Source organism: Nerophis ophidion, linkage group LG16, assembly GCF_033978795.1.
Source record: "Nerophis ophidion isolate RoL-2023_Sa linkage group LG16, RoL_Noph_v1.0, whole genome shotgun sequence".
In the NCBI taxonomy this organism is placed as follows: Eukaryota; Metazoa; Chordata; class Actinopteri; order Syngnathiformes; family Syngnathidae; genus Nerophis; species Nerophis ophidion.
In genome coordinates this window covers 23,344,965-23,372,724 of record NC_084626.1, presented here as the reverse complement: position 1 = coordinate 23,372,724, position 27,760 = coordinate 23,344,965, and the positions used below count along the sequence as shown (strand labels likewise).

General features: G+C 41.3%; 1 protein-coding gene across 2 annotated transcripts in view; it reads left to right on the top strand.

Annotated features, from left to right (window-relative positions):
* LOC133535176 (contactin-4-like) overlaps positions 1-27,760 on the top strand; it is a 645,232-nt gene that overhangs the window by 480,191 nt on the left and 137,281 nt on the right. For both annotated transcript variants that reach the window (XM_061874742.1, XM_061874741.1), the window contains 2 exons: positions 16,767-16,896; positions 21,596-21,746. In XM_061874742.1, coding sequence (XP_061730726.1) covers positions 16,767-16,896; positions 21,596-21,746 — 281 coding nt within the window. The remainder of the gene's footprint in view (positions 1-16,766; positions 16,897-21,595; positions 21,747-27,760) is intronic.

The following is a 27,760-nucleotide window of genomic DNA, read 5'->3' as shown; positions in this document are numbered from 1 at the left end:
TCCAGTTCTTCCCGGGGGATCCCGAGGCGTTCCCAGGCCAGCCGGGAGACATAGTCTTCCCAACGTGTCCTGGGTCTTCCCTGTGGCCTCCTACCGGTTGGACGTGCCCTAAACACCTCCCTAGGGAGGCGTTCAGGTGGCATCCTGACCAGATGCCCGAACCACCTCATCTGGCTCCTCTCCATGTGGAGGAGCAGCGGCTTTACTTTGAGTTCCTCCCGGATGGCAGAGCTTCTCACCCTATCTCTAAGGGAGAGGAAACTCATTTGGGCCGCTTGTACCCGTGATTTTGTCCTTTCGGTCATGACCCAAAGCTCATGACCATAGGTGAGGATGGGAACGTAGATCGACCGGTAAATTGAGCGCTTTGCCTTCCGGCTCAGCTCCTTCTTCACCACAACGGATCGATACAACGTCCGCATTACTGAAGACGCCGCACCGATCCGCCTGTCGATCGCACGATCCACTCTTCCCCCACTCGTGAACAAGACTCCTAGGTACTTGAACTCCTCCACTTGGGGCAGGGTCTCCTCCCCAACCCGGAGATGGCACTCCACCCTTTTCCGGGCGAGAACCATGGACTCGGACTTGGAGGTGCTGATTCTCATTCCGGTCGCTTCACACTCGGCTGCAAACCGATCCAGTGAGAGCTGAAGATCCCGGTCAGATGAAGCCATCAGGACCACATCATCTGCAAAAAGCAGAGACCTAATCCTGCATCCACCAAACCGGATCCCCTCAACGCCTTTACTGCGCCGAGAAATTCTGTCCATAAAAGTTATGAACAGGATCGGTGTCAAAGGACAGCCTTGGCGGAGTCCAACCCTCACTGGAAACGTGTCCGACTTACTGCCGGCAGTAAGTCGGACACGGTGGACAAAATGAGACAGAAAAAAGAAGTGGCATAAAACACGTCTTAGAAAGTCGGAGAAAGTTACACATGTAAACAAACTACGGCGAGTTCAAGGACCGCCAAAATTTGTAGGACAAAACGGCGCTCGCCAAATACTCGAATCAGTGAAGCATGATTAATAAAAACAATGTGCTTTATAACAATTAGGGAGTTTTGTGTCATGTTTGTCTTCCTGCATAATAAAACCAAAAATGTATATTTTCCCTCAAATTTTTTTCCATTTTTAATACATTTTTTAAAAAGTTCCAGAGAGCCACTAGGGCGGCGGTAAAGAGCCGCAGTTGCCGACCCCCGTCCTAGACTGATGTACTAACACCATGTGGCTTATTTTGTACATATGCAGCATCATCTACAAAGATACAAAGAAGTGCTATTGCGACATCCAGTGGACACATTTAGAACAGCAGTTTCTTTCATTCCACAATTTCAGGTTCATTTTTATTCTTGGGAAACTCACCCTAACCTGACTCTCGCCAGATCCTTGTAGTCCGGGGTCGAGGATCTACAAGGGCTCGAGGTCATGGCAAACTCCTTTAAGATAGCAAAAAAAGGGGCGGCGTGGCGCAGTGGGAGAGTGGCCGTGCGCAACCCGAGGGGCCCTGGTTCAAATCCCACCTAGTACCAACCTCGTCACGTCCGTTGTGTCCTGAGCAAGACACTTCACCCTTGCTCCTGATGGGTGCTGGTTAGCGCCTTGCATGGCAGCTCCCTCCATCAGTGTGTGAATGTGTGTGTGAATGTGGAAGTAGTGTCAAAGCGCTTTGAGTACCTTGAAGGTAGAAAAGCGCTATACAAGTACAACCCATTTATCATTTATCATTTAAAAAATAATGAACCAAGCAGGATCGCTCAAGCGGGATTTCATAGATGTGACGTAGAACCGAAGTGACTTTTTGAGTCAAACAAGCAGATACAGATCACATATGAATAAAAAAACAAAAATCGGATTGGACCAAGAGTGTGAACATTGCTTCAGTTTTGGTTCATCACACCCCTGGCAGTTTAGTTGAAGGAGGTCCCTGAATGGGAAGCCATGCTGTGTGCTTAGACAACATGATGCTGCTTGTTCTGGCTTGACTGACTAATTACCTTGCATGAGCTTCTTCCTGCATTCTGTGTGCCAACACATTGTTCTACACTTGCACTCAGCAACATGTTCTTCAAAGGAGCTGTCGGGGGATCAATCAATCAATCAATGTTTACTTATATAGCCCTAAATCAATAGTGTCTCAAAGGGCTGCACAAACCACTACGACATCCTCGGTAGGCCCACATAAGGGCAAGGAAAACTCACACCCAGTGGGACGTCGGTGACAATGACGACTATGAGAACCTTGGAGAGGAGGAAAGCAATGGATGTCGAGCGGGTCTAACATGATACTGTGAAAATTGAATCCACAATGGATCCAACACAGTCGCGAGAGTCCAGTCCAAAGCGGATCCAACACAGCAGCGAGAGTCCCGTTCACAGCGGAGCCAGCAGGAAACCATCCCAAGCGGAGGCGGATCAGCAGCGCAGAGATGTCCCCAGCCGATACACAGGCAAGCAGTACATGGCCACCGGATCGGACCGGACCCCCTCCACAAGGGAGAGTGGGACATAGAAGAAAAAGAAAAGAAACAGCAGATCAACTGGTCTAAAAAGGGAGTCTATTTAAAGGCTAGAGTATACAAATGAGTTTTAAGGTGAGACTTAAATGCTTCTACTGAGGTAGCATCTCGAACTGTTACCGGGAGGGCATTCCAGAGTACTGGAGCCCGAACGGAAAACGCTCTATAGCCCGCAGACTTTTTTTGGGCTTTGGGAATCACTAACAAGCCGGAGTCTTTTGAAGGCAGATTTCTTGCCGGGACATATGGTACAATACAATCGGCAAGATAGGATGGAGCTAGACCGTGTAGTATTTTATACGTAAGTAGTAAAACCTTAAAGTCACATCTTAAGTGCACAGGAAGCCAGTGCAGGTGAGCCAGTATAGGTATATATGTATGTATATATGTATATAAAGGTATATACAGTATAGGTATGTATATATGTATATAAAGGTATATACAGTATAGGTATATATGTATGTATATATGTATATAAAGGTATATACAGTATAGGTATATATGTATATAAAGGTATATACAGTATAGGTATATATGTATGTATATATGTATATAAAGGTATATACAGTATAGGTATATATGTATGTATATATGTATATAAAGGTATATACAGTATAGGTATATATGTATGTATATATGTATATAAAGGTATATACAGTACAGGCGTAATGTGATCAAACTTTCTTGTTCTTGTCAAAAGTCTAGCAGCCGCATTTTGTACCAACTTTAATCTTTTAATGCTAGATGATTGCAATGCCTTTGTAAACTTGGGACCAAGGACAAAAAATGGTCCCGTTTTAAATACATTCTTCTATATCAGGGGTCACCAACCTTTTTGAAACCAAGAGCTACTTCTTGGGTACTGATTAATGCGAAGGGCTACCAGTTTGATACACACTTAAATAAATTGCCAGAAATAGACAATTTGCTTTATTTACCTTTAATAAATAAATCTATATATATTTTTTAAAAAATGGGTATTTCTGTCTGTCATTCTGTCGTACATTTTTTTTCCTTTTACGGAAGGTTTTTTGTAGAGAATAAATGTAAAAAAAAACACTTAATTGAACAGTTTAAAAGAGGAGAAAACAGGAAAAAAATGAAAATTTAATTTTAAAACATAGTTTATCTTCAATTTCGACTCTTTAAAAATCGAAATTCAACTGAAAAAAATGAAGAGAAAAATTAGCTAATTCGAATCTTTTTGAAAAAATTTAAAAAAAATAATTTATGGAACATCATTAGTCATTTTTCCTGATTAAGATTCATTTTAGAATTTTGATGACTTGTTTTAAATAGGTTAAAATCCAATCTGCACTTTGTTAGAATATATAACAAATTGGACCAAGCTATATTTCTAACAAAGACAAATCATTATTTCTTCTAGATTTTCCAGAACAAAAATTTTAAAAGAAATTTAAAAGACTTTAAAATAAGACTTAAATTTGATTTTACAGGTTTTCTAAATTTGCCAGAATAATTTTTTCGAATTTTAATCATAAGTTTGAAGAAATATTTCACAAATATTCTTTGTTGAAAAAACAGAAGCTAAAATGTAGAATTAAATTAGAATGTATTTATTATTCCTTACAATAAAAAAAATGAATTTACTTGAACATTGATTTAAATTGTCAGGAAAGAAGAGAAAGGAATTTAAAATGTAAAAAGGTATATGTGTTTAAAATTCCTAAAATCATTTTTAAGGTTGTAATTTTTCTCTAAAATTGTCTTTCTGAAAATTAATAAGAAGCAAAGTAAAAAAAATAAATTTATTTAAACAAGTGAAGACCAAGTCTTTAAAATATTTTCTTGGATTTTTAAATTGTATTTGAGTTTTGTCTCTATTAGAATTAAAAATGTCAAGCAAAGCGAGACCAGCTTGCTAGTAAATAAATTAAATTAAAAAAAATTGAGGCAGCTCACTGGTAAGTGCTGCTATTTGAGCTATTTTTAGAACAGGCCAGCGGGCGACTCATCTGGCACCGTGTTGGTGACCCCTGTTCTATCACCAGTGATGGTTTACAATTTGATTCTCGAAGGAGCCAAATGCTTTCTTTGGGTAACACTTTAGTATGGGGAACACATATTCACCATTAATTAGTAGCTTATTAACATGCAAATGATCTTAATGAGTCATTATTAATTACTTATTAATGCGTTATTCTGCATGGCCTTATTATAAAACCAGTAAGCCATTAATAAACTAATAGTCTTCCCTCAATAACCTCAGAATTATTGCTTATTTGTAACCCTAACCGTACCCTGACCCCAACCCCTAACCCCAACTGTCAGAATAATTCAATCTAAATTATCACAATACTTTGAGTTGAATTGAGTTCCTGGCAAGAAAACAAAAGCTGACTTTGAACCCACCAAAAAGAAGGCTTGTAAAACTCCACCGTGTAAGGGGGGAAGCAACATGAAGGTGTTTCTGTTTCTTTCATCTATTGCAGGGGTCCCCAAACTATGGCCGGCGGAAAGTCCCAAGGTTAAAAAATATATAAATAATTATTTTTGATTATTTTTTTAAAAATCTGCATCCATCCATTTTCTACCGCTTATTCCCTTTTGGGGTCGCGGATGGGCGCTGGCGCCTACCTCAGTTTCAATCGGGCGGAAGGCGGTGTACACCCTGGACATGTCACCACCTCATCGCAGGGCCAACACAGATCGACAGACAACATTCACACTCACATTAGGAACCATTTAGTGTTGCCAATCAACCTATCCCCAGGTGCATGTTTTTGGAGGTGGGAAGAACCAGGAGTACCCGGAGGGAACCCACGCATTCACGGGGAGAACATGCAAACTCCACACAGAAAGATCCCGAGCCTGGGATTGAACCCGAGACTGCAGAAATCTGTCCTTTGTAATCCATTTTGTACTGCTTGTTACTCTGTGTCTCCTAGCCGCTCAGGCAAATCATATTGTCGAAAATTTCATTTTTCCATCGATGGAGTGTGCACTTGATTTCATATTTTCAGTCAATTAAGTCAATTAGTGCGTGAGGAATATGTATGTATGTATATATTTGTGTATGTATGTATATATATATACATATATATGTATGTATGTATATATATATATACTCCCGAAATTCAGCGCCTCTCCCGAAAACCTCCCGGGTCTAATTTTCTCCCGAAATTCAGGTGTAGCTGGAGGCCACGCCTCCTCCAGCTCCATGCGGAACTGAGCGATGTGTATAAAGAGCGTGTCTGCCCAATGACGTTATAACTGTAGAATGATCAAGGGCGAGTTCTTGGTTTCTCAAGTGGGTTTTTATTGTTAGGCAGTTTCAATAACGTCCTCCCAGGGCGGTAAAACAACACACAACAACAGCAGTCCGAATTCGTCTACCGTAAAGCAGTTCGCCTGCCAATCAGCAATGTTGGGACATTTTTAAACAGGACAATACTGGCATCTAGTGTACAAGCATATGGTTAGGAAGACAAGGATGGAATATTCAACCCTTAACTCAACAATGAGTAGATGAGTGTTATGTGTCTGTAAATGTGTATGTATATATATATACATATATGTGTATATATATATATATATATATATATTTATATATATATATATGTAGGTGTGGGAAAAAAATCACAAGACTACTTCATCTCTACAGATCTGTTTCATGAGGGGTTCCCTCAATCAGCAGGAAATCTTCTGTCAGAGCGTCAAAACGCTGTACAAGTGTACAGATGTACACGTTTCTCCTCACTGAGCCAAATTGAATTCTGTCTCTGTTTGATTCTTTGCTTCTTGTCTGTTTTGATAGATGTCATCAGTCTTTGAACCTGACACTAACCCCAACCCTTTTATGTCCCCTTGATGTCCAAATAAGTGTAAATTAAGCCTGTGTTACTTTAATAAGCAACTAATTAATGGTGAATATGTTCCCCATACTAAAGTGTTACCCTTTTTTTGGGCATTTGCTGGAAATATTGCCAGACATATTTTCATGTTCTACTGTGAGATTATTCTAGTGGCTCATTTATTCTGATTGTGCAGAAAGGACTGATTGGGCATTGGAGTGTGCCAAGTACCTGATGTAGCAAACAGGTGTTAGGCTAATTACATTTGTTATGCAAAAAAAAAAAAATTGAAGTGAGCAAACACACCAGAGGATATCGATCAGCGCTGGATTGTAATACAAGTTGTTGGAATGTTCCCAGTCTGGCAGCAGGAGCAAAGTGTCTGTGCAATAAAGCAGATGTGACTTGAAATCAGGAGGAATAATCAACGGCATATCCAGCCAGGAGCTGTGATATTTTTATATAATTTTTTTTTTTTAAAGCAGTGTGAAAATACTCTTGATAGTCGATTTTGAAATGGTGAAACCTAACAAATGTGCCAGCAGATATTTCTGTTTGACAGGAGGACATCTTTAAGCCGTGTGGTTATTCGCATAAATTAGCACATTAATCATGAATAATCATGCCATTTTTTTTTATTTTTTTTTTGACCTCACACAATCTTTAACCCTAAGCACAGATGGCTTCCTGAAAGGCAGCTTGGGTTGTAACAGTCAGTGATCAGATCAATGCCTGCAGTGCAAAGATGAGGGAAGAAACTCCAACTGGTGTGCTGGAGGGGTGTAACGGTACACAAAAATTTCGGTTCGGTACGTACCTCGGTTCAGAGGTCATGGTTCGGTTCATTTTCGGTACAGTAAGAAAACCACAAAATATAAATTTTTTGGTTATTTATTTACCAAATTTGCAAAATCTTCCACCAAAAATATTTTTATTAGTGGAATATTTGATGTAAAGTAATGGGAACCTTGGATAGGTCAATAATTCATAATAACATTGATTTTGATTCAATCCGTCGATTGTTAAGTGTTTGTTTGGCATTAAATGTGGGTGGAGGGAAACGCTAGGTGCATATATAGTTTCAAATGTACATACAGTTAGCCTAAATAGCATGTTAGCATCGATTAGCTGGCAGTCATGCTGCGACTAAATATGTCTGATTAGCACATAAGTCAACATCAACAAAACTCACCTTTGTGATTTCGTTGACTTTATCGTTGGAAATGCATCTGCAGGTTATCCATACATCTCTGTGCCATGTCTGCCTTAGCATCGCCGGTCAAATGTGCAGACACTCCAGCACATTCGATGGGGGTCTGGCGGAAGATTTCTTTGGCTTTATCGTTGGAAATGCATCTGCTTTAAATGTCGCAGGATATCAACTCAATCTTGCCATCTCTGTAGTAGCATAGCTTTCGTCGGTTAAAGTGTGCGGAACAAACGACTGACCATTTCGTCGGCGTTCCCCACATCCTCGTATTTTGAACAAATTTCGTCCAATTTCTTGCCACTTTCGCATCTTCGGGCCAGTGGTGCAACTTGAATCCCTCCCTGTTAGTGTTGTTACACCCTCCGACAACACACCCACGAGGCATGATGTCTCCAAGGTTCCAAAAAATTGTCGAAAAAACAGAAAATTACAGAGCTGAGACGCGGTGTTTGTAATGTGTTTGAAAAAATGGCGGCTTTATTACCTAAAGCGTTTAATTCGCCAAAATTCAACCATTTAGAGTTCGGAAATCGGTTAAAATATATGGTCTTTTTTCTGCAACATTAAGGTATATATTGACGCTTACATAGGTCTGGTGATAATGTTCCCCTTTAAAAAAAAAGAACAAAAGAAAGTGCAGTTAATCATGTGACCGCCTGGCTCTGTTTGATTGGTGAAATGGAGTCAAACGTCACCAGTGACTGCAATTGATTGGTGAAACGCAGGCATGTGATGGATCCTACTTTGAAGGTCTGTCTGACAAAACAAAACAAACAAAGCGTGCATTAACAGAGCAATAAAAATCAGTAGCGAGTATCGGAGGAAAAGTAGCGTTTCTTCTCTATAAATGTACAGTGGGGCAAAAAAAGTATTTAGTCAGCCACCGATTGTGCAAGTTCTCCCACTTCAAATGATGACAGAGGTCTGTAATTTTCATCATAGGTACACTTCAACTGTGAGAGACAGAATGTGGAAAGAAAATCCAGGAATTTGCAATGTAGGAATTTTAAAGAATTTATTTGTAAATTATGGTGGAAAATAAGTATTTGGTCAACCATTCAAAGCTCTCACTGATGGAAGGAGGTTTTGGCTCCAAATCTCACGATACATGGCCCCATTCATTCTTTCCTTAACACGGATCAATCGTCCTGTCCCCTTAGCAGAAAAACAGCCCCAAAGCATGATGTTTCCACCCCCATGCTTTACAGTAGGGTTGGTGTTCTTGGGATGCAACTCAGTATTCTTCTTCCTCCAAACACGACCAGTTGAGTTTATGCCAAAATGGATACATGGATGATACAGCAGAGGATTGGGAGAATGTCATGTGGTCAGATGAAACCAAAATAGAACTTTTTGGTATAAACTCAACTTGTCGTGTTTGGAGGAAGAAGAATACTGAGTTGCATCCCAAGAACACCATACCTACTGTGAAGCATGGGTGTGGAAACATCATGCTTTGGGGCTGTTTTTCTGCTAAGGGGACAGGACGATTGATCCGTGTTAAGGAAAGAATGAATGGGGCCATGTATCCTGAGATTTGGAGCCAAAACCTCCTTCCATCAGTGAGAGCTTTGAATGGTTGACCAAATACTTATTTTCCACCATCATTTACAAATAAATTCTTTAAAATTCCTACAATGTGAATTCCTGGATTTTTTTTCCACATTCTGTCTCTCACAGTTGAAGTGTACCTATGATGAAAATGACAGACCTCTGTCATCATTTTAAGTGGGAGAACTTGCACAATCGCTGGCTGACTAAATACTTTTTTGCCCCACTGTATATTTACTGTGTCATTTACTGTTTGCCTTCACCACAATTTGGCTGAGTTTTATGATTAAAAGGTTGCGCTGACTGTGGATTTTTGTGCGTGTCCGTTAGCTACCTCTCCAACACCGCCATAAGACATTGATATATTCACACTTCACAGGTGAATGGATAATCAGCAAAAGGTGCTACATTGTTTGAAATGCCACCATTAACCACGGACGCGTAATGAGGGAAAGGTCAATGGCATACGAGAGCGGCAGCAGGAAGAGTACGCTCCTGTTTTTTTTTTGTTTTTTTTTAATCACTGTGAAGTCACATTCATCCTTCCGGGGTTTGTTGTCCACTGGAATATTCTGGCTCCTTTTTTTTTTTTGGAGTGGGAATCATTTTTCGATATTGCAAAATGCATCACAATTTTAAGTTTTTCTTTTGATTTTATCTTTTCTATTTTGACAGCAAGCAACATGAGTCAGGATCAGAGACACCAAGGTTAGGTTGCCTTCCGTCCGAATGCAGCTGGGATAGGCTCCAGCACCCCACGCCACCCAAAAAGGGACAAACGGTTAAAAAATGGACGGATGAAAACAAACACTCGTGGCATTTAATAAGATCAGTTTGGTCAATCAATCAAAATGTACACATTACACCAACACAAACACATAGCATGCATCAGTGCCAGCAACTTGAGGGTTCCAGGTTCGATTCCCGCTTCCGCCATCCTAGTCACTGCCGTTGTGTCCTTGGGCAAGATACTTTACCCACCTGCTCCCAGTGCCACCCACACTGCTTTAAATGTAACTGAGATATTGGGTTTTCACTATGTAAAGCGCTTTGAGTCACTAGAGAAAATCGCTATATAAATACAATTCACTTCACATAGTAGAGAATTATTTTTTAAATATTAAAATTACTCTCGCTACTATATTGGATCCACTTTGGACTGGACTCTCACGGTTATGTTAGATCCACTATGGATTGGACTTTCATGTCATGTTAGACCCGCTCGACATCCATTGTTTTCGGTCCCCTATGGCAGTGGTTCTCAAATGGGGGTACGCGTACCCCTGGGGGTACTTGAAGGTATAACAAGGGGTACGTGAGATTTTTTTTTTAAATATTCTAAAAATAGCAACAATTCAAAAATCCTTTATAAATACATTTATTGAATAATACTTCAACAAAATATGAATGTAAGTTCATAAACTGTGAAAAAAAATGCAACAGTGTTGACAGCTAGATTTTTTATGGACATGTTCCATAAATATTGATGTTAAATATTTATTTTTTGTGAAGAAATGTTTAGAAGTAAGTTGATGAATCCAGATGGATCTCTATTACAATCCCCAAAGAGGGCACTTTAAGTTGATGATTACTTCTATGTGGAGAAATCTGCATTTATAATTGAATCACTTGTTTATTTTTCAACAAGTTTTTAGTTATTTTTATATCTTTTTTTCCAAATAGTTCAAGAAAGACCACTACAAATTAGCAATATTTTGCACTGTTATACAATTTAATAAATCAGAAACTGATGACATAGTGCTGTATTTTGCTTCTTTATCTCTTTTTTTCAACCAAAAATGCTTTGATTAGGGGGTACTTGAATTAAAAAAATGTTCACAGGGGGTACATCACTGAAAAAAGGTACCAACCTCGATTGGTACTGGGCAGCAGAAGACATTTTTATTAATTTGTTTTGTTTTTTATTTTGAAATATATTTATTTATTTAAAAAAAAAATTATTAAATCAATATAAAAAACACAATATACACTTACAACTAGTGCACCAACCCAAAAAAACTCCCTTTTTCATGACAAAGGAAAAAAAAAAAAAATTGTCCCTCTGGGCCGCGGGAAGTGAAGTATATTTATATAGCGCTTTTCTAAAGTGACTCAAAGCGCTTTACATAGTCCATCCATCCATCCATCATCTTCCGCTTATCCGAGGTCGGGTCGCGGGGGCAGCAGCCTAAGCAGGGAAGCCCAGACTTCCCTCTCCCCAGCCACTTCGTCTAGCTCTTCCCGGGGGATCCCGAGGCGTTCCCAGGCCAGCCGGGAGACATAGTCTTCCCAACGTGTCCTGGGTCTTCCCCGTGGCCTCCTACCGGTTGGACGTGCCCTAAACACCTCCCTAGGGAGGCGTTCGGGTGGCATCCTGACCAGATGCCCGAACCACCTCATCTGGCTCCTCTCGATGTGGAGGAGCAGCGGCTTTACTTTGAGTTCCTCCCGGATGGCAGAGCTTCTCACCCTATCTCTAAGGGAGAGACCCACCACACGGCGGAGGAAACTCATTTGGGCCGCTTGTACCCGTGATCTTATCCTTTCGGTCATGACCCAAAGCTCATGACCATAGGTGAGGATGGGAACGTAGATCGACCGGTAAATTGAGAGCTTTGCCTTCCGGCTCAGCTCCTTCTTCACCACAACGGATCGGTACAACGTCCGCATTACTGAAGACGCCGCACCGATCCGCCTGTCGATCTCACCATTCACTCTTCCCCCACTCGTGAACAAGACTCCTAGGTACTTGAACTCCTCCACTTGGGGCAGGGTCTCCTCCCCAACCCGGAGATGGCACTCCACCCTTTTCCGGGCGAGAACCATGGACTCGGACTTGGAGGTGCTGATTCTCATTCCGGTCGCTTCACACTCGGCTGCGAACCGATCCAGTGAGAGCTGAAGATCCCGGTCAGATGAAGCCATCAGGACCACATCATCTGCAAAAAGCAGAGACCTAATCCTGCAGTCACCAAACCGGATCTCCTCAACGCCTTGACTGCGCCTAGAAATTCTGTCCATAAAAGTTATGAACAGAATCGGTGACAAAGGACAGCCTTGGCGGAGTCCAACCCTCACTGGAAACGTGTCCGACTTACTGCCGGCAATGCGTACCAAGCTCTGACACTGATCATACAGGGAGCGGACCGCCACAATAAGACAGTCCGGTACCCCATACTCTCTGAGCACTCCCCACAGGACTTCCCGAGGGACACGGTCGAATGCCTTCTCCAAGTCCACAAAGCACATGTAGACTGGTTGGGCAAACTCCCATGCACCCTCAAGAACCCTGCCGAGAGTATAGAGCTGGTCCACAGTTCCACGACCAGGACGAAGACCACACTGTTCCTCCTGAATCCGAGGTTCGACTATCCGGCGTAGCCTCCTCTCCAGTACACCTGAATAAACCTTACCGGGAAGGCTGAGGAGTGTGATCCCACGATAGTTGGAACACACCCTCCGGTCCCCCTTCTTAAAGAGAGGGACCACCACCCCGGTCTGCCAGTCCAGAGGTACCGCCCCCGATGTCCACGCGATGCTGCAGAGTCTTGTCAACCAAGACAGTCCCACAGCATCCAGAGCCTTAAGGAACTCCGGGCGGATCTCATCCACCCCCGGGGCCTTGCCGCCGAGGATCTTTTTAACTACCTCAGCGACCTCAGCCCCAGAAATAGGAGAGTCCACTACAGATTCCCCAGGCACCGCTTCCTCAAAGGAAGACGTGTTGGTGGGATTGAGGAGGTCTTCGAAGTATTCCCTCCACCGACCCACAACATCCGCAGTCGAAGTCAGCAGAACACCATCCGCACCATACACGGTGTTGATAGTGCACTGCTTCCCCTTCCTGAGGCGGCGTATGGTGGTCCAGAATCGCTTCGAAGCCGTCCGGAAGTCGTTTTCCATGGCTTCCCCGAACTCTTCCCATGTCCGAGTTTTTGCCTCCGCTACTGCTAAAGCTGCACACCGCTTGGCCTGTCGGTACCTGTCCACTGCCTCCGGAGTCCTATGAGCCAAAAGAACCCGATAGGACTCCTTCTTCAGCTTGACGGCATCCCTCACTGCTGGTGTCCAATCAGCCGCCTCGACAATAGAGGTTCGAAACATGGTCCACTCGGACTCAATGTCCAGCACCTCCCTCGTGACATGTTCAAAGTTCTCCCGGAGGTGTGAATTGAAACTCTCTCTGACAGGAGACTCTGCCAGACGTTCCCAGCAGACCCTCACAATGCGTTTGGGCCTGCCAGGTCTGTCCGGCATCCTCCCCCACCATCGCAGCCAACTCACCACCAGGTGGTGATCGGTAGAAAGCTCCGCCCCTCTCTTCACCCGAGTGTCCAAAACATGAGGCCGCAAATCCGATGACACAACTACAAAGTCGATCATGGAACTGCGGCCTAGGGTGTCCTGGTGCCAAGTGCACATATGGACACCCTTATGTTTGAACATGGTGTTTGTTATGGACAATCCGTGACGAGCACAAAAGTCCAATAACAAAACACCACTCGGGTTCAGATCCGGGCGACCATTCTTCCCAATCACGCCTCTCCAGGTTTCACTGTCGTTGCCAACGTGAGCGTTGAAGTCTCCCAGTAGGACAAGGGAATCACCCGGGGGAGCACTTTCCAGTACTCCCTCGAGTGTACCCAAAAAGGGTGGGTACTCTGAACTGTTGTTTGGTGCGTAAGCACAAACAACAGTCAGGACCCGTCCCCCCCACCCGAAGGCGAAGGGAAGCTACCCTCTCGTCCACTGGGTTGAACTCAAACGTGCAGGCTTTGAGAATTGCCACCCCAGCCCGTCGCCTCTCACTGTCGGCAACGCCAGAGTGGAAGAGGGTCCAGTCCCTCTCGAGAGAACTGGTTGCAGAGCCCTTGCTGTGCGTCGAGGTGAGTCCGACTATATCCAGCCGGAACTTCTCTACCTCGCGGACTAGCTCGGGCTCTTTCCCCCCCAGTGAGGTGACGTTCCACGTCCCAAGAGCTAGCTTCTGTAGCCGAGGATCGGACCGCCAAGTGCCCTGCCTTCGGCTATCGCCCAGTTCACATTGCAGCCGACCTCTATGGCCCCTCCTATGAGTGGTGAGCCCATTGGAGGGGTGACCCATGTTGCCTCTTCGGGCTGTGCCCGGCCGGGCCCCATGGGGACAGGCCTGACCACCAGGCGCTCGCCATCGTGCCCCAACTCCGGGCCTGGCTCCAGAGCGGGGCCCCGGTGACCCGCGTCCGGGCGAGGGAAATCTGAGTTCATTTTGTTGTAATTCCATAGAAGTCTTTGAGCTGCTCTTTGTCTGATCACTCACCTAGGACCTGTTTGTCTTGGGAGACCCTACCAGGGGGCATGAAAGCCCCCAGACAACATAGCTCCTAGGATCATTGGGACACGCAAACTCCTCTACATAGTGACACCCAATATCTAAGTTCCATTTAAACCAGTGTGGGTGGCACTGGGAGCAGGTGGGTAAAGTGTCTTGCCCAAGGACACAACGGCAGTAACTAGGATGGCACAAGCGGGAATCGAACCTGCAACCCTCAAGTTGCTGGCACGGCCACTCTACCAACCGAGCTATGCCGCGCCATAAAAATTCAAATCCAATCCAATCCACTTTATTTATATAGCACATTTAAACAACAATAACGTTTCCAAACTACTGCACAGCCATGTTAAAAACAATTGTTAAAAAAATAATAATAATAACAATAATAATAAAATTTAAAAAATATATATATATTATGCTCCACCATTGACTGAATAAAAACAAAAAATAAATAAATATAAAACCAATAAAAACAATATAAAAACAAATATGATTAAAATGATCAAGCGTTGACCGGTCCGCAGCTACAAAAAGGTTGTGGACCACTGCCCTAGGGGGGCGTGGGCTTGCCAACATATGCGGTCCTCTCCAAGGTTTCTCATAGTCGTCATTGTCATTGTCACCGACGTCCCACTGGGGTGAGTTTTTCCTTGCCCTTATGTGGGCTCTACCGGGGATGTCGTTGTGGTTTGTGCAGCCCTTTGAGACACTAGTGATTTAGGGCTACATAAATAAACATTGATTGATTGATTAATTGAATAATGATCTAATTTGAATTTTGTTTTCATTGTAAACATTCCACAATGACGTCACAATGTCACCTCCGTGGTCAGTGCCTCTAAATGCTGCGTTTTAGAGATGTCCGATAATATTCGGACTTGCTATACAGACTTTTATGGTTGAAACCCTTTTGGGTCTCCCGGACTTGAAACATCCATCCATCCATCCATTTTCTACCGCTTATTCCCTTTCGGGGTGGCGGGGGGCGCTGGCGCCTATCTCAGCTACAATCGGGCGGAAGGCGGGGTACACTCTGGACAAGTCGCCACCTCATCGCAGGGCAACATTCACCACATGAAGGAAACCCCCCAAGAGTTAAATTATCTGACAAAAAAAAAAAGAGCCCAATATTTTGACACAAATGCAGTTATATTGTCAGAATGTCATACATAAACACTTTTAAATGTTTTACTTTAATGTGTGTCATTTATTTGATAAAACCGTTCCAACAGTTTTTTCCTGGTTCATATTATTTGCAACAAAAAAAAATAAAGTTTATTAGTTTGAACATCCAAAATCTTGTCTTTGTAGTGCATTCAACTGAATATGGGTTGAAATCATTGTATTCTGTTTATATTTACATTTAACACAATTTCCCAACTCATTTGGAAACGGGGTTTGTAAAAAAAAACAATACTATATATGACTTGCATTGCAGACTTTTATGGTTGAAACCCTTTTGGGTCTCCCGGACTTAAAACATTCACCACATAAAGGAAACCCCCAAGAGTTAAATTATCTGAAAAAAAAAAAAGAGCCCAATATTTTGACACAAATGCAGTTATATTGTCAGAATGTCATACATAAACACTTTTAAATGTTTTACTTTAATGTGTGTCATTTATTTGATAAAAAAAACATTCCAACAGTTTTTTCCTGGCCGTTGGTTCATATTATTTGCAACAAAAAAAAACTAAGTTTTTGAGTTTGAACATCCAAAATCTTGTCTTTGTAGCATATTCAACTGAATATGGCTTGAAAAGGATTTGCAAATCATTGTATTCTGTTTATATTTACATCTAACACAATTTCCCAACTCATATGGAAACGGGGTTTGTACACCGATCCGTTCATGCATCCTCGTTATCTCCGATATAGATTCTAATTTGATTGTCGAGAGGAAAACTGCCAGCGGACAAACAAAACAAAAGTCCTAAGAGATAATAAAAAGGTTGGCTGCACTCGGTATGAAATGGCCATACCTATCAAGAATTCCATTTGTCAACCACTTTCAGATGTTAGGTTATTCCTTCTTCCCTGCTGCCGCTGAGGGGGAAATGGACCCCGTGGTACTGATATATATATATATATATATATATATATATATATATAGGGCATGCTTTTATTTCCCTCTCATAAACATGCAGATTGATTAGGGTCATTTTCTGCTAGCCTGCCTCCATCCACCCAAGCCTTCCTCACCATTAGTGATGAAATCCTAGATTTATTGCCACGTCTCTTATCGTCGGACCATAACTCAGCGGTCCTTTGGCTGTTTTTTGTTTTTTTTATGTATATGATTTTTGGGAACTGGATGTATTCATGGCATGTGTCTGTTTTTTTTCCCCGTAGGAGCGCGTACAGGTGAGCAACGGGGCGCTGTCGATAAGTCGCCTAACCCTGTCGGACACCGGGATGTACCAGTGTGTGGCCGGGAATAAGTACGGCGAGGTCTACTCCAACGCAGAGCTGAGAGTGATAGGTAAGAGCGTGGCTGGTTGGATGTGTCGTCTTTAGTCACGTCAGCACACTCCCGAAAATCTCCCCCGAGGCAACCATTCTCCCCGATTTCCACCCGGACAACAATATTGGGGGTGTACCTTAAAGGGGAACATTATCACAATTTCAAAAGGGTTAAAAACAATAAAAAAATCAGTTCCCAGTGGCTTGTTGTATTTTTTGAAATTTTTTTCAAAATTCTACCGGTGCCGGAATATCCCTAAATGAAGCTTTAAGGCAGTGGTCCCCAACCACTGGGCCACGGCCTGGTACCGGGCCGTGGCCCGATTGGTAGCAGGCCGCAGAAGAATTTTTTATTCATTTTTATTTTAAAAAAAAATATATATATATTAAAAATTATTTTTTAATTTTTTTTTTACTTAAATCAACACAAAAAACACAATATACACTTACAATTAGTGCACCAACCACAAAAACCTCATTTTTTAAATGTTTTGAAAAAAGGAGGTTTTATTTGCATCCAGCCTTTCCCTCCACCCACATTTAATGCCAAACAAACACAAACCAATCGACGGATTCAAGTTGCACCAGTGTCAAAAGATGCCAAAGTCCCTCGTTTGTTCTGCACATTTTACCGACGATAGCGATGCTAGGACAGAGATGTGTGGATATCCTGCGACACTCAAAGCAGATGCATTTCCAACAATAAAGTCAACGAATTCACAGAGGTGAGTTTTGTTGATGTTATTGACTTATGTGCTAATCAGACATATTTGCTCACGGCATGACTGCCAGCTAATCGATGCTAACATGCTATTGAGGCTAGCTGTATGTACATATTGCATCATTATGGGACGGCGTGGCGCAGTGGGAGAGTGGCCGTGCGCAACCTGAGGGTCCCTGGTTCAATCCCCACCTAGTACCAACCTCGTCACGTCCGTTCACCCTTGCTCCTGATGGGTGCTGGTTAGCGCCTTGCATGGCAGCTCCCTCCATCAGTGTGTGAATGTGTGTGGGAATGGGTAAATGTGGAAGTAGTGTCAAAGCGCTTTGAGTACCTTGAAGGTAGAAAAGCGCTATACAAGTACAACCCATTTATCATTTATTTATGCCTCTTTTGTAGCTATATTTGCATCCACCCTTTCCCTCCTCAGACATTTAATGCCAAACAAACACTCACCAATCGACTGATTTAAGTTGCTCCAGGGGTCAAAAGATACAATCGTTGGTTAGAAGGCGATCGCCAAATTCGTCCGCGTTGCCTTTGTCTGTCGTGATATGGCTCAGTAGCTTCAGTTTCTTCTTCAATTTCATTTTCGCTATCTGCCTCCACACTCCAACCATCCGTTTCAATACATGCGTAATCTGTTGAATCGCTTAAGCCGCTGAAATCCGAGTCTGAATCCGAGCTACTATGCTATACATTTTCTGTGCTATCCGCCATGTTAGTTTGTATTGGCGTCACAGGAAAATGGACGGCTGGATTTACAGATAACGAAAATCAGGCACTTGAAAGCCTTTTTCGGGATATTCCATGATAGGTAAAATTTGGAAAAAAAACTTTGGAAAATAAAATAAGCCACCGGGAACTGATATTTATTGGTTTTAACCCTTCTGAAACTGTAATAATGTTCCCCTTTAAAGGCACTGCCTTTAGCGTCCTCTCTCACCTGAAAAGGAGACTATTATATACCGTATTTCCTTGAATTGCCGCCGGGCATATAGTATGCGCCTGACTAGAATTACTGCCGGGTCAAACTCGCTTCACAAAATAATTAGCGCATGTTTAGTATTACCACCTGGTCAAAGTCGTGAGGTCACGAGTGACACTTCCCCTGTCATCATTTTCAAAATAAAGGAGGCTGATTTCAATACCGGTAATTTGAAATTGCATAAAGGGAAGAAAGATTAAGAGCTATTCAGTAGGATTTAAGATCCAAGCTTACATCACACTCAAATTTTACTGCATGCCTTTGGTAAGTGCCGGAGTGAGAAGAGGTTTTAAAATAATTAGCGCATGCTTATAATAATAATAATAATGGATTAGATTTATATCGTGCTTTTCTATTGTTAGATACTCAAAGCGCTCACAGAGAAGTGGGAACCCATCATTCATTCACACCTGGTGGTGGTAAGCTACATCTGTGGCCACAGCTGCCCTGGGGTAGACTGACGAAAACGTGGCTGCCGGTTTGCGCCTACGGCCCCTCCGACCACCACCAATCATTCATTCACCGTTCATTCACCAGTGTGAGCGGCACCGGGGGCAAAGGGTGAAGTGTCCTGCCCAAGGACACAACGGCAGCGATTTTTTTGGATGTCAATAGGTGGGAAGCGAACCTGCAACCCTCAGGTTTCTGGCAAGGCCGCTCTACCCACTACGCCATGCCGCCCCATGCTTAGTATTACCGCCTGGTCAAACTCGTGATATCACGAGTGACATTTCCCCTGTCATCATTTGCAAAATGGAAGAGGCTGGTTTCAATACCGGTAATTTGAAATCGCATAAAGGGAAGAAAGATAAAGAGCTAGTCAGTAGGATTTAAGATCCAAGCTTACATCACACTCAAATTTTTGATGCATGCCTTTGGTAAGTGCCGGAGTGAGAAGAGGTTTGAAAATAATTAGAGCATGCTTACTTTTACCGCATGCCTTTGGTAAGCGCAGGAGTGAGAAGAGGTTTTAAATTGATCCGTGTTAAGGAAAGAATGAATGGAGCCATGTTTGAGTTTGAGTTTATTTGGAACATGCAAACATACAACATGATACATCACAATTTCGGACGGCGTGGCGCAGTGGAAGAGTGGCCGTGCGCAACCCGAGGGTCACTGGTTCAAATCCCACCTAGAACCAACCTCGTCACGTCCGTTGTGTCCTGAGCAAGACACTTCACCCTTGCTCCTGATGGTTGCTGGTTGGCGCCTTGCATGGCAGCTCCCTCCATCAGTGTGTGAATGTGTGTGTAAATGTGGAAGTAGTGTCAAAGCGCTTTGAGTACCTTGAAGGTAGAAAAGCGCTATACAAGTACAACCCATTTATCATTTATTATTTAATTTCCAGTTTCTCTTTTCAACATGTTGGAAAAGGAGTAGGATGAAGCAGATCTTATTTAATCCTACCCCTTTTCTTTACATAACACTTGCTAAAACGTTTGTTCACTTCCTGGTATCAATGTATTCACAATGTATACTCCTTAAGTAATAAGTAATCACGATACAAATAAATAGATAAATGAATAATTGGTGAAGTAAGTTTTATTCCATACGATGAGATAAGTCAGATTATTTTGAGAATGAATGGGTGAGTAAAATCAGAATGTTTATCATAGTTCTTCTTTTTTGTACTTTGTAAACACTTCCAGTTTGAAGAGTTTCTTGAAGTGGATCATATTAGTACATTGTTTGATTGCTTTGCTTAATCCATTCCATCATTTAATTCCACATACTGATATACTGAAGGTCTTAAGTGTTGTACGTGCATACAAATGTTTTAAATTACATTTTTTCTCTAAGATTATATTTCTCTTCTTTTGTTGAGAAGAATTGTTGTATATCATTGAGAAGCAGGTTATAGTTTGCTTTGTGTATAATCTTAGCTGTTTGCAATTCCACTATGTCGTGGAATTTCAGTATCTTTGATTCAATAAATAAAGGGTTTGTATGTTCTCTATATCCAACATTATATATTATTCTAACTGATCTTTTTTGTAACATTGTTAGTGAATGAAGTGTACTTTTGTAATTATTTCCCCATATTTCTACACAGTAACTCAGATATGTAACACTAGTGAGCAGTAGAGAATATGAAGTGATTTTTGGTCTACAACATATTTGGCTTTATTCATTATTGATGTATTTCTTGCAACTTTATGTTGTATATTTTTTACATGAGATTGTAAAAAAATCTCGTGTATGGTGAGATTTGGAGCCAAAACCTCCTTCCATCAGTGAGAGCTTTGAATGGTTGACCAAATACTTATTTTCCACCATAATTTACAAATAAATTCTTTAAAATTCCTACAATGTGAATTCCTGGAGGGTTTTTTTCCACATTCTGTCTCTCACAGTTGAAGTGTACCTATGATGAAAACTACAGACCTCTGTCATCATTCTAAGTGGGAGAACTTGCACAATCACTGGCTGACTAAATACTTTTGTACTTCTGTATCTCTGTTTTAGATACTTTTTTACAAAATAAAATATCAAAACGACCCGCGCATGCTTTGACTCGTGGGTGTGCGGCCCTTTTGGGTAAAAGTTTGGACACCCCTGCTGTATGGAATCTGCATATTAAACAATGTTGAAGTCCTTTAAAAGTCTAAACACTTAAATCGTGATTAAGCCGTAATCAATACAAGGTTGTGTCCTGCCTCTTACTCCAAGTCGGCTGCGATAGGTAACATTCATCTCCGTGACAAAATCAATTATTAAATATCAAAAGTAGTTCGACAATTAAAAAACTACTGTTGGGTCTGATCAATATAGGATTCTCTTGGTACTTCTTTCTATTTCTTCCAATCACTTCTTTGTTGTGCTCGTTTGTTTTGTTCTTATAAAACCAAATAAGTAGCATTGCAGTTGCAATTCAAAACCCCAAAACCTACAAATATAGAAAAATGTATGAAATAAGTCCCTTTTGACAAATTGATAGAAAAGACTGACATAAAGATGTGATGTTCATACGAAAACTCTAATTCGCTTTTTTTTTTTTTGGGGTCTCAGCTGTTGCTCCGGATTTCTCCCACAACCAACTTAAAAGCCAAACAATGGTCAAGGTTGGAGGCGATGTGCTCATCGACTGCAAACCCAAAATGTCTCCGTGGGGCGTGATCTCATGGAGGAAAGGCAGCGAGCCACTGGAAGACAGCAAAAGGTAACTAACCATTTTATTTTTCTACGAGGAAAACGCGAGACTGCTGCAGGATTTCTGCCGTCTCGCTTTTTTTTGCTCATTTTCCGTAAATATCTGTTCACATTTGTCATATTCAACTCTGATTATCTTTGTAATATTTGGGCGGCATAGCTCGGTTGGTAGAGCGACCGTGCCAGCAACTTGAGGGTTGCAGGTTCGATCCCCGCTTCCGCCATCCTAGTCACTGCCGTTGTGTCCTTGGGCAAGACACTTTACCCACCTGCTCCCAGTGCCACCCACACTGGTTTAAATGTAAAAAAAAAAAAAAAAAAAAATTGATATTGGGTTTCACTATGTAAAGCGCTTTGAGTCATTAGAGAAAAAGCGCTATATAAATATAATTCACTTCACTTCACTAATAGCATTTACAACTTTATTTATGGCAAATCACTGTTATGACATCCGTAAAAGGTCGAAATTCATTTTTTCAATATTGCTAATCATTCATCAGTCCAAATTTCTAGAAAAAAAAACCCTGCATTTGTCTTTTCTGTGCCTTCTGAACTGTAAAAAACTGCTAGCAAGAGGCAGCTAACAATGCAGGTAATGGTGAGATATCTACAAACCCCGTTTCCATATGAGTTGGCAAATTGTATTAGATGTAAATATAAACGGAATACATCCCATCCATCCATTTTGTACCGCTTATTACACCCCGGACAAGTCGCCACCTCATCGCAGGGCCAATGTAGATAGACAGAGTACAATGATTTGCAAAAATCATTTTCAACCCATGTTCAGTTGAATATGCTACAAAGACAACATACTTGATGTTCAAACTGATAAACATTTTTTTGTTTTGCTAATAATCATTAACTTTAGACCTTGATGCCGTGACAAAGAAGTTGGGAAAGGTGGCAATAAATACTGATAAAGTTGAGGAACGCTCATCAAACACTTATTTGCAACATCCCACAGGTGTGCAGGCTAATTGGGAACAGGTGGGTGCCATGATTGGGTATAAAAGCAGCTTCCATGAAATGCTAAGTAAGAGAGTCACCACTTTGTAAGCAAATTGTCGAACAGTTTTAGAACAACTTTTCTCAACGAGCTATTGCAAGGAATTTAGGGATTTTACCATCTATGGTCCGTAAATTCATCAAAAGTTTCAGAGAATCTTGAGAAATCACTGCACGTAAATCCCTCAGGCGGTACTGCAACAAAAACCGACATCAGTGTGTAAAGGATATCACCACATGGGCTCAGGAACACTTCAGAAAACCACTGTCAGTAATTACAGTTTGCCGCTACATCTGTAAGTGCAAGTTAAAATTCGTGAGTCACTACAGAAAAGCGCTAAATAAATACAATTCACTTCACCTATATTCAATTGAATAGACTGCAAAGACAAGATACTAAACGTTCGAACTGGAAAACATAATTTTTTGCAAACATTTGGAATTTGATGCCTGAAACATGTTTTTAAAAAAAACAAATAATAATAATAGATTTTATTTGTAAAAAGCACTTTACATTGAGCAAACAACATCAAAGTGCTACAGTGTATGAAAAATAAATAATAATGATAATAAAATGATACAAATAAATACAAATAAAAACTAGAACAGCCTAATAGCTACAACTAGTGTGCATATAGAAAAAGCTAGCACAAGTAGCAAAAAAGACTGAGAAGGTTGAGGAATGCTCATCAAACACTTATTTAGAACATCCCACAGGTGAACAGGCTAACTGGGAACAGGTGGGTGCCATGATTGGGTATAAAAGCAGCTTCCATGAAATGCTAAGTTATTCACAAACAAGGATGGGGCGAGGGTCACCAATTTGTAAGCAAATTGTCAAACAGTTTTAGAACAACATTTCTCAACGAGCTATTGCAAGGAATTTAGGTATTTTACCATCTACGGTCCGTAATATCATCAAAAAGTTCAGCGAATCTGGAGAAATCACTGCACGTAAGCGATGATATTACGGACTTTCAATCCCTCAGGCGGTACTGCATCAAAAACAGACATCAGTGTGTAAAGGATATCACCACATTGGCTCAGGTACACCTCAGAAAACCACTGTCAGTAATTACAGTTTGCCGCTACATCTGTAAGTGCAAGTTAAAACTCTACTATGCCAAGCGAAAGCCATTTATCAACAACACCCAGAAACGCCGCCGACTTAACTGGGCCCGAGCTCATCTAAGATGGACTGATCCAAAGTGGAAAAGTGTTATGTAGTCTGACGAGTCCACATTTCAAATAGTTTTTGGAAACTGGACGTTGTGTCCTCCAGACCAAAGAGGAAAAGAACCATCCGGATTGTTTTAGACGCAAAGTTCAAAAGACAGCATCTGTGATGGTATGGGGGTGTATTAGTGCCCAAGGCATGGGTAACTTACACATCTGTGAAGGCACCATTAATGCTGAAAGGTACATATAAGTTTTGGAGCAACATATGTTGTCATCCAAGCAACGTTATCATGGACGCCCCTGCTTATTTCAGCAAAACAATGCCAAGCCACTTGTTATAACAGCGTGGCTTCATAGTAAAAGAGTGTGGGTACTAGACTGGCCTGCCTGTAGTCCAGACCTGTCTCTCATTGAAAATGTGTGGCACATTAAAAAGCCTAAAATACCACAACAGAGACTGTTGAACAACTTAAGCTGTACATCAATCAAGAATGAGAAACAATACCACCAGAAAAGCTTCAAAAATTGGTCTCCTCAGTTCCCAAACGTTTACTGAGTGTTGTTAGAAGGCCATGTAACACAGTGGTAAAATGCCCCTGTGCCAACTTGTTTGCAATGTGAAAAAGGTAATGATTATTTGCAATAAAAAATTAAGTTTCATGGTTTGAACATTAAATATCTTGTCTTTGCATTCTATTCAATTGAATATAAGTTGAAAAGGATTAGCGAATAATTTTATTGTGTTTTTATTTACAAATTACACAACGTGCCGACTTCACTGGTTTTGGGTTGTGTATGTTAATAGACATTTACAATATATATATATATATATATATATATGTATATATATATATATATATATATATATATATATATATATATATATATATATATATATATATATACTGTATTTCCTTGAATTGCCGCAGGGTATATAGTATGCGCCTGCCTTGAATTACTGCCGGGTCAAACTCGCTTCGCAAAATAATTAACACATGCGTAGTATTACCGCCTGGTCAAACTCGTGACGTCACAAGTGACACTTCCCCTGTCATCATTTTCAAAATGGAGGAGGCTGATTTCAATACCGGTCATTTGAAATCGCATAAAGGGAAGAAGATTAAGAGCTATTCAGTAGGATTCAAGGTCCAAGCTTACATCACACTCAAATTTTTACTGCATACCTTTGGTAAGTGCCGGAGTGAGAAGAGGTTTTAAAATAATTAGCACATGCTTACTTTTAGCGCATATATATATATATATATATATATATATATATATATATATATATATATACACCTCTGCAGCTTATAGTGGTGCGGGTAATATATGGAAAAATATTTTGGTGCGGCTTATAGTCGTTTATTGTCGGCGGGGAGCTCAAAGTAAAGCCGAGAAGAGCCAGATGAGGTGGTTCAGGCATCTGATCAGGATGCCACCCGAACGCCTTTCTAAGGAGGTGTTTAGGGCACTTCCGACCGGTAGGAGGCCACGGGGAAGACCCAGGACACGTTGGGAAGACTATGTCTCCCGGCTGGCCTGGGAACGCCTAGGGAGAGAGGAAAGTCTGGGTTTCTCTGCTTAGGCTGTTGCCCCCGCAACCCGAGCTCTGATAAGCGGAAGAAGATGGACGGACGGATGGATGGCTTATAGCAGTGGTCGGGAACCTTTTTGGCTGAGAGAGCCATGAAAGCCAAATATTTCAAAATGTATTTCTGTGAGAGCCATATAATCTTTTTTTAACACTGAATACAACTAAATGTGTGCATTTTTAAGACCAACATTTTTACAGTATAATAAGTCTCTTATTCTTTTAACCTTCCTCTTGTGTTAGCTTTCTGTTACCATCTCTTATGTTAACGGGTCGGTTTTGACCCATGTCTTAAATCAGCTGTAAAATACACTAAAAACAATGATCTATCATCCAATTTGTTTCTCATCTCTTGGTTACCTCGTTAGGCTTCCTTATCCTTGAAAATATTGGTTTTAATATTTTTGGTTTGGGCCATTGGGCCTCGATTTCAATTTTTAAAAATGGTAAAACGAACCTCAAGAGAATCATATACATAAATAAAAGGTTGTTGTGTTACCTAACTATTACTAAACGGTATTAGAACACATCTCTTAAATAAATGTGTTTTATTTATTTTTTCATTTTAAGAATTTTAACTACAGTAACATCTATGGTGTTACGGGTCAATTTCGACCCATATATATTTACTTCAAGAAAAAGGCTAAAAAGTATTTTTTTCAGCAACAGAAATCCAACATGAAACAAACAACAACCAATCAAGCAAATGAAACCAAGAGAAATAGATTACTAGTTCCAAAACTAATAAAAAAACAAAATCAGAGTGGCAAAAAGTGACACTTTTAGTGTCCGTCTTTTGTTTGTTTTTGTACAGACAACAAGGTAAAATGAGAATCCACTAAAGCTCACATGATTGGGAGAGGAGCTGGCTGTCAGTGTGTTCAGTTTTGGCTCTTATCATTGCTTTATCATCTTATTTTTATAACCGGGTCGAAACCGACCCTAACAAAACCAAGTGCATAATTTCTCCCAGAGCATTTTATAATTTAGTGAAAACAATTAAAATGTTTTATTTTGTTGACAAAGAGGTTCCTGACAAAGTCAAAAAGCTTTGATGCAAAAAAATAAATGTATGTGGTGTTTTTATGCATTTAAAAATTAAAACGGGTCGGTGCCGACCCTAACACAAGACGAAGGTTAAATAATGGTAAATGGTTGTACTTGTATAGCGCTTTTCTACCCCTTTTTAAGGAGCCCAAAGCGCTTTGAAACTATTTCCACATTCACACACTAATGGCAGGAGCTGCCATGCAAGGCGCTAACCAGGACCCATCAGGAGCAAGGGAGAAATGTCTTGCTCAAGGACACAACGGACGTGACTAAGATGGTAGAAGGTGGGGATTGAACTAGTAACCCTCAGATTGCCGGCACAGCCACTGTTCCGACTTCGCCACGCAGTCCCCAAGATAATAACATTGTTATTCTAAAGCTAACCGATAATAAATATGATACTTATTACAATTAAAGCGACTTCTTGAACAGGTGCGGTAGAAAATGGATGGTTGGACAAAAATGCATGAGAATTTTTTTTATAATTTGAACGTTATTTTTAACACTGTGATTACCGGCGGAATTATTAATAACTTATCGTGTTAAGCAATGTCAGCTAAGATTTATCTGAGAGCCAGATGCAGTCATCAAAAGAGCCACATCTGGCTCTAGAGCCATAGGTTCCCTACCCCTGGGTTATAATCTGGAAAATATGCTACGTTTCATGCATATCAATCATCAATCAATGTTTACTTATATAGCCCTAAATCACTAGTGTCTCAAAGGGCTGCACAAACCACTACGACATCCTCGGTAGGCCCGCATAAGGGCAAGGAAAACTCACACCCAGTGGGACGTCGGTGACAATGATGACTATGAGAACCTTGGAGAGGAGGAAAGCAATGGATGTCGAGCGGGTCTAACATGATACTGTGAAAGTTCAATCCATAATGGATCCAACACAGTCGCGAGAGTCCAGTCCAAAGCGGATCCAACACAGCAGCGAGAGTCCCGTTCACAGCGGAGCCAGCAGGAAACCATCCCAAGCGGAGGCGGATCAGCAGCGCAGAGATGTCCCCAGCCGACACACAGGCGAGCAGTACATGGCCACCGGATCGGACCGGACCCCCTCCACAAAGGAGAGTGGGACATAGAAGAAAAAGAAAAGAAACGGCAGATCAACTTGTGTAAAAAGGGAGTCTATTTAAAGGCTAGAGTATACAAATGAGTTTTAAGGTGAGACTTAAATGCTTCTA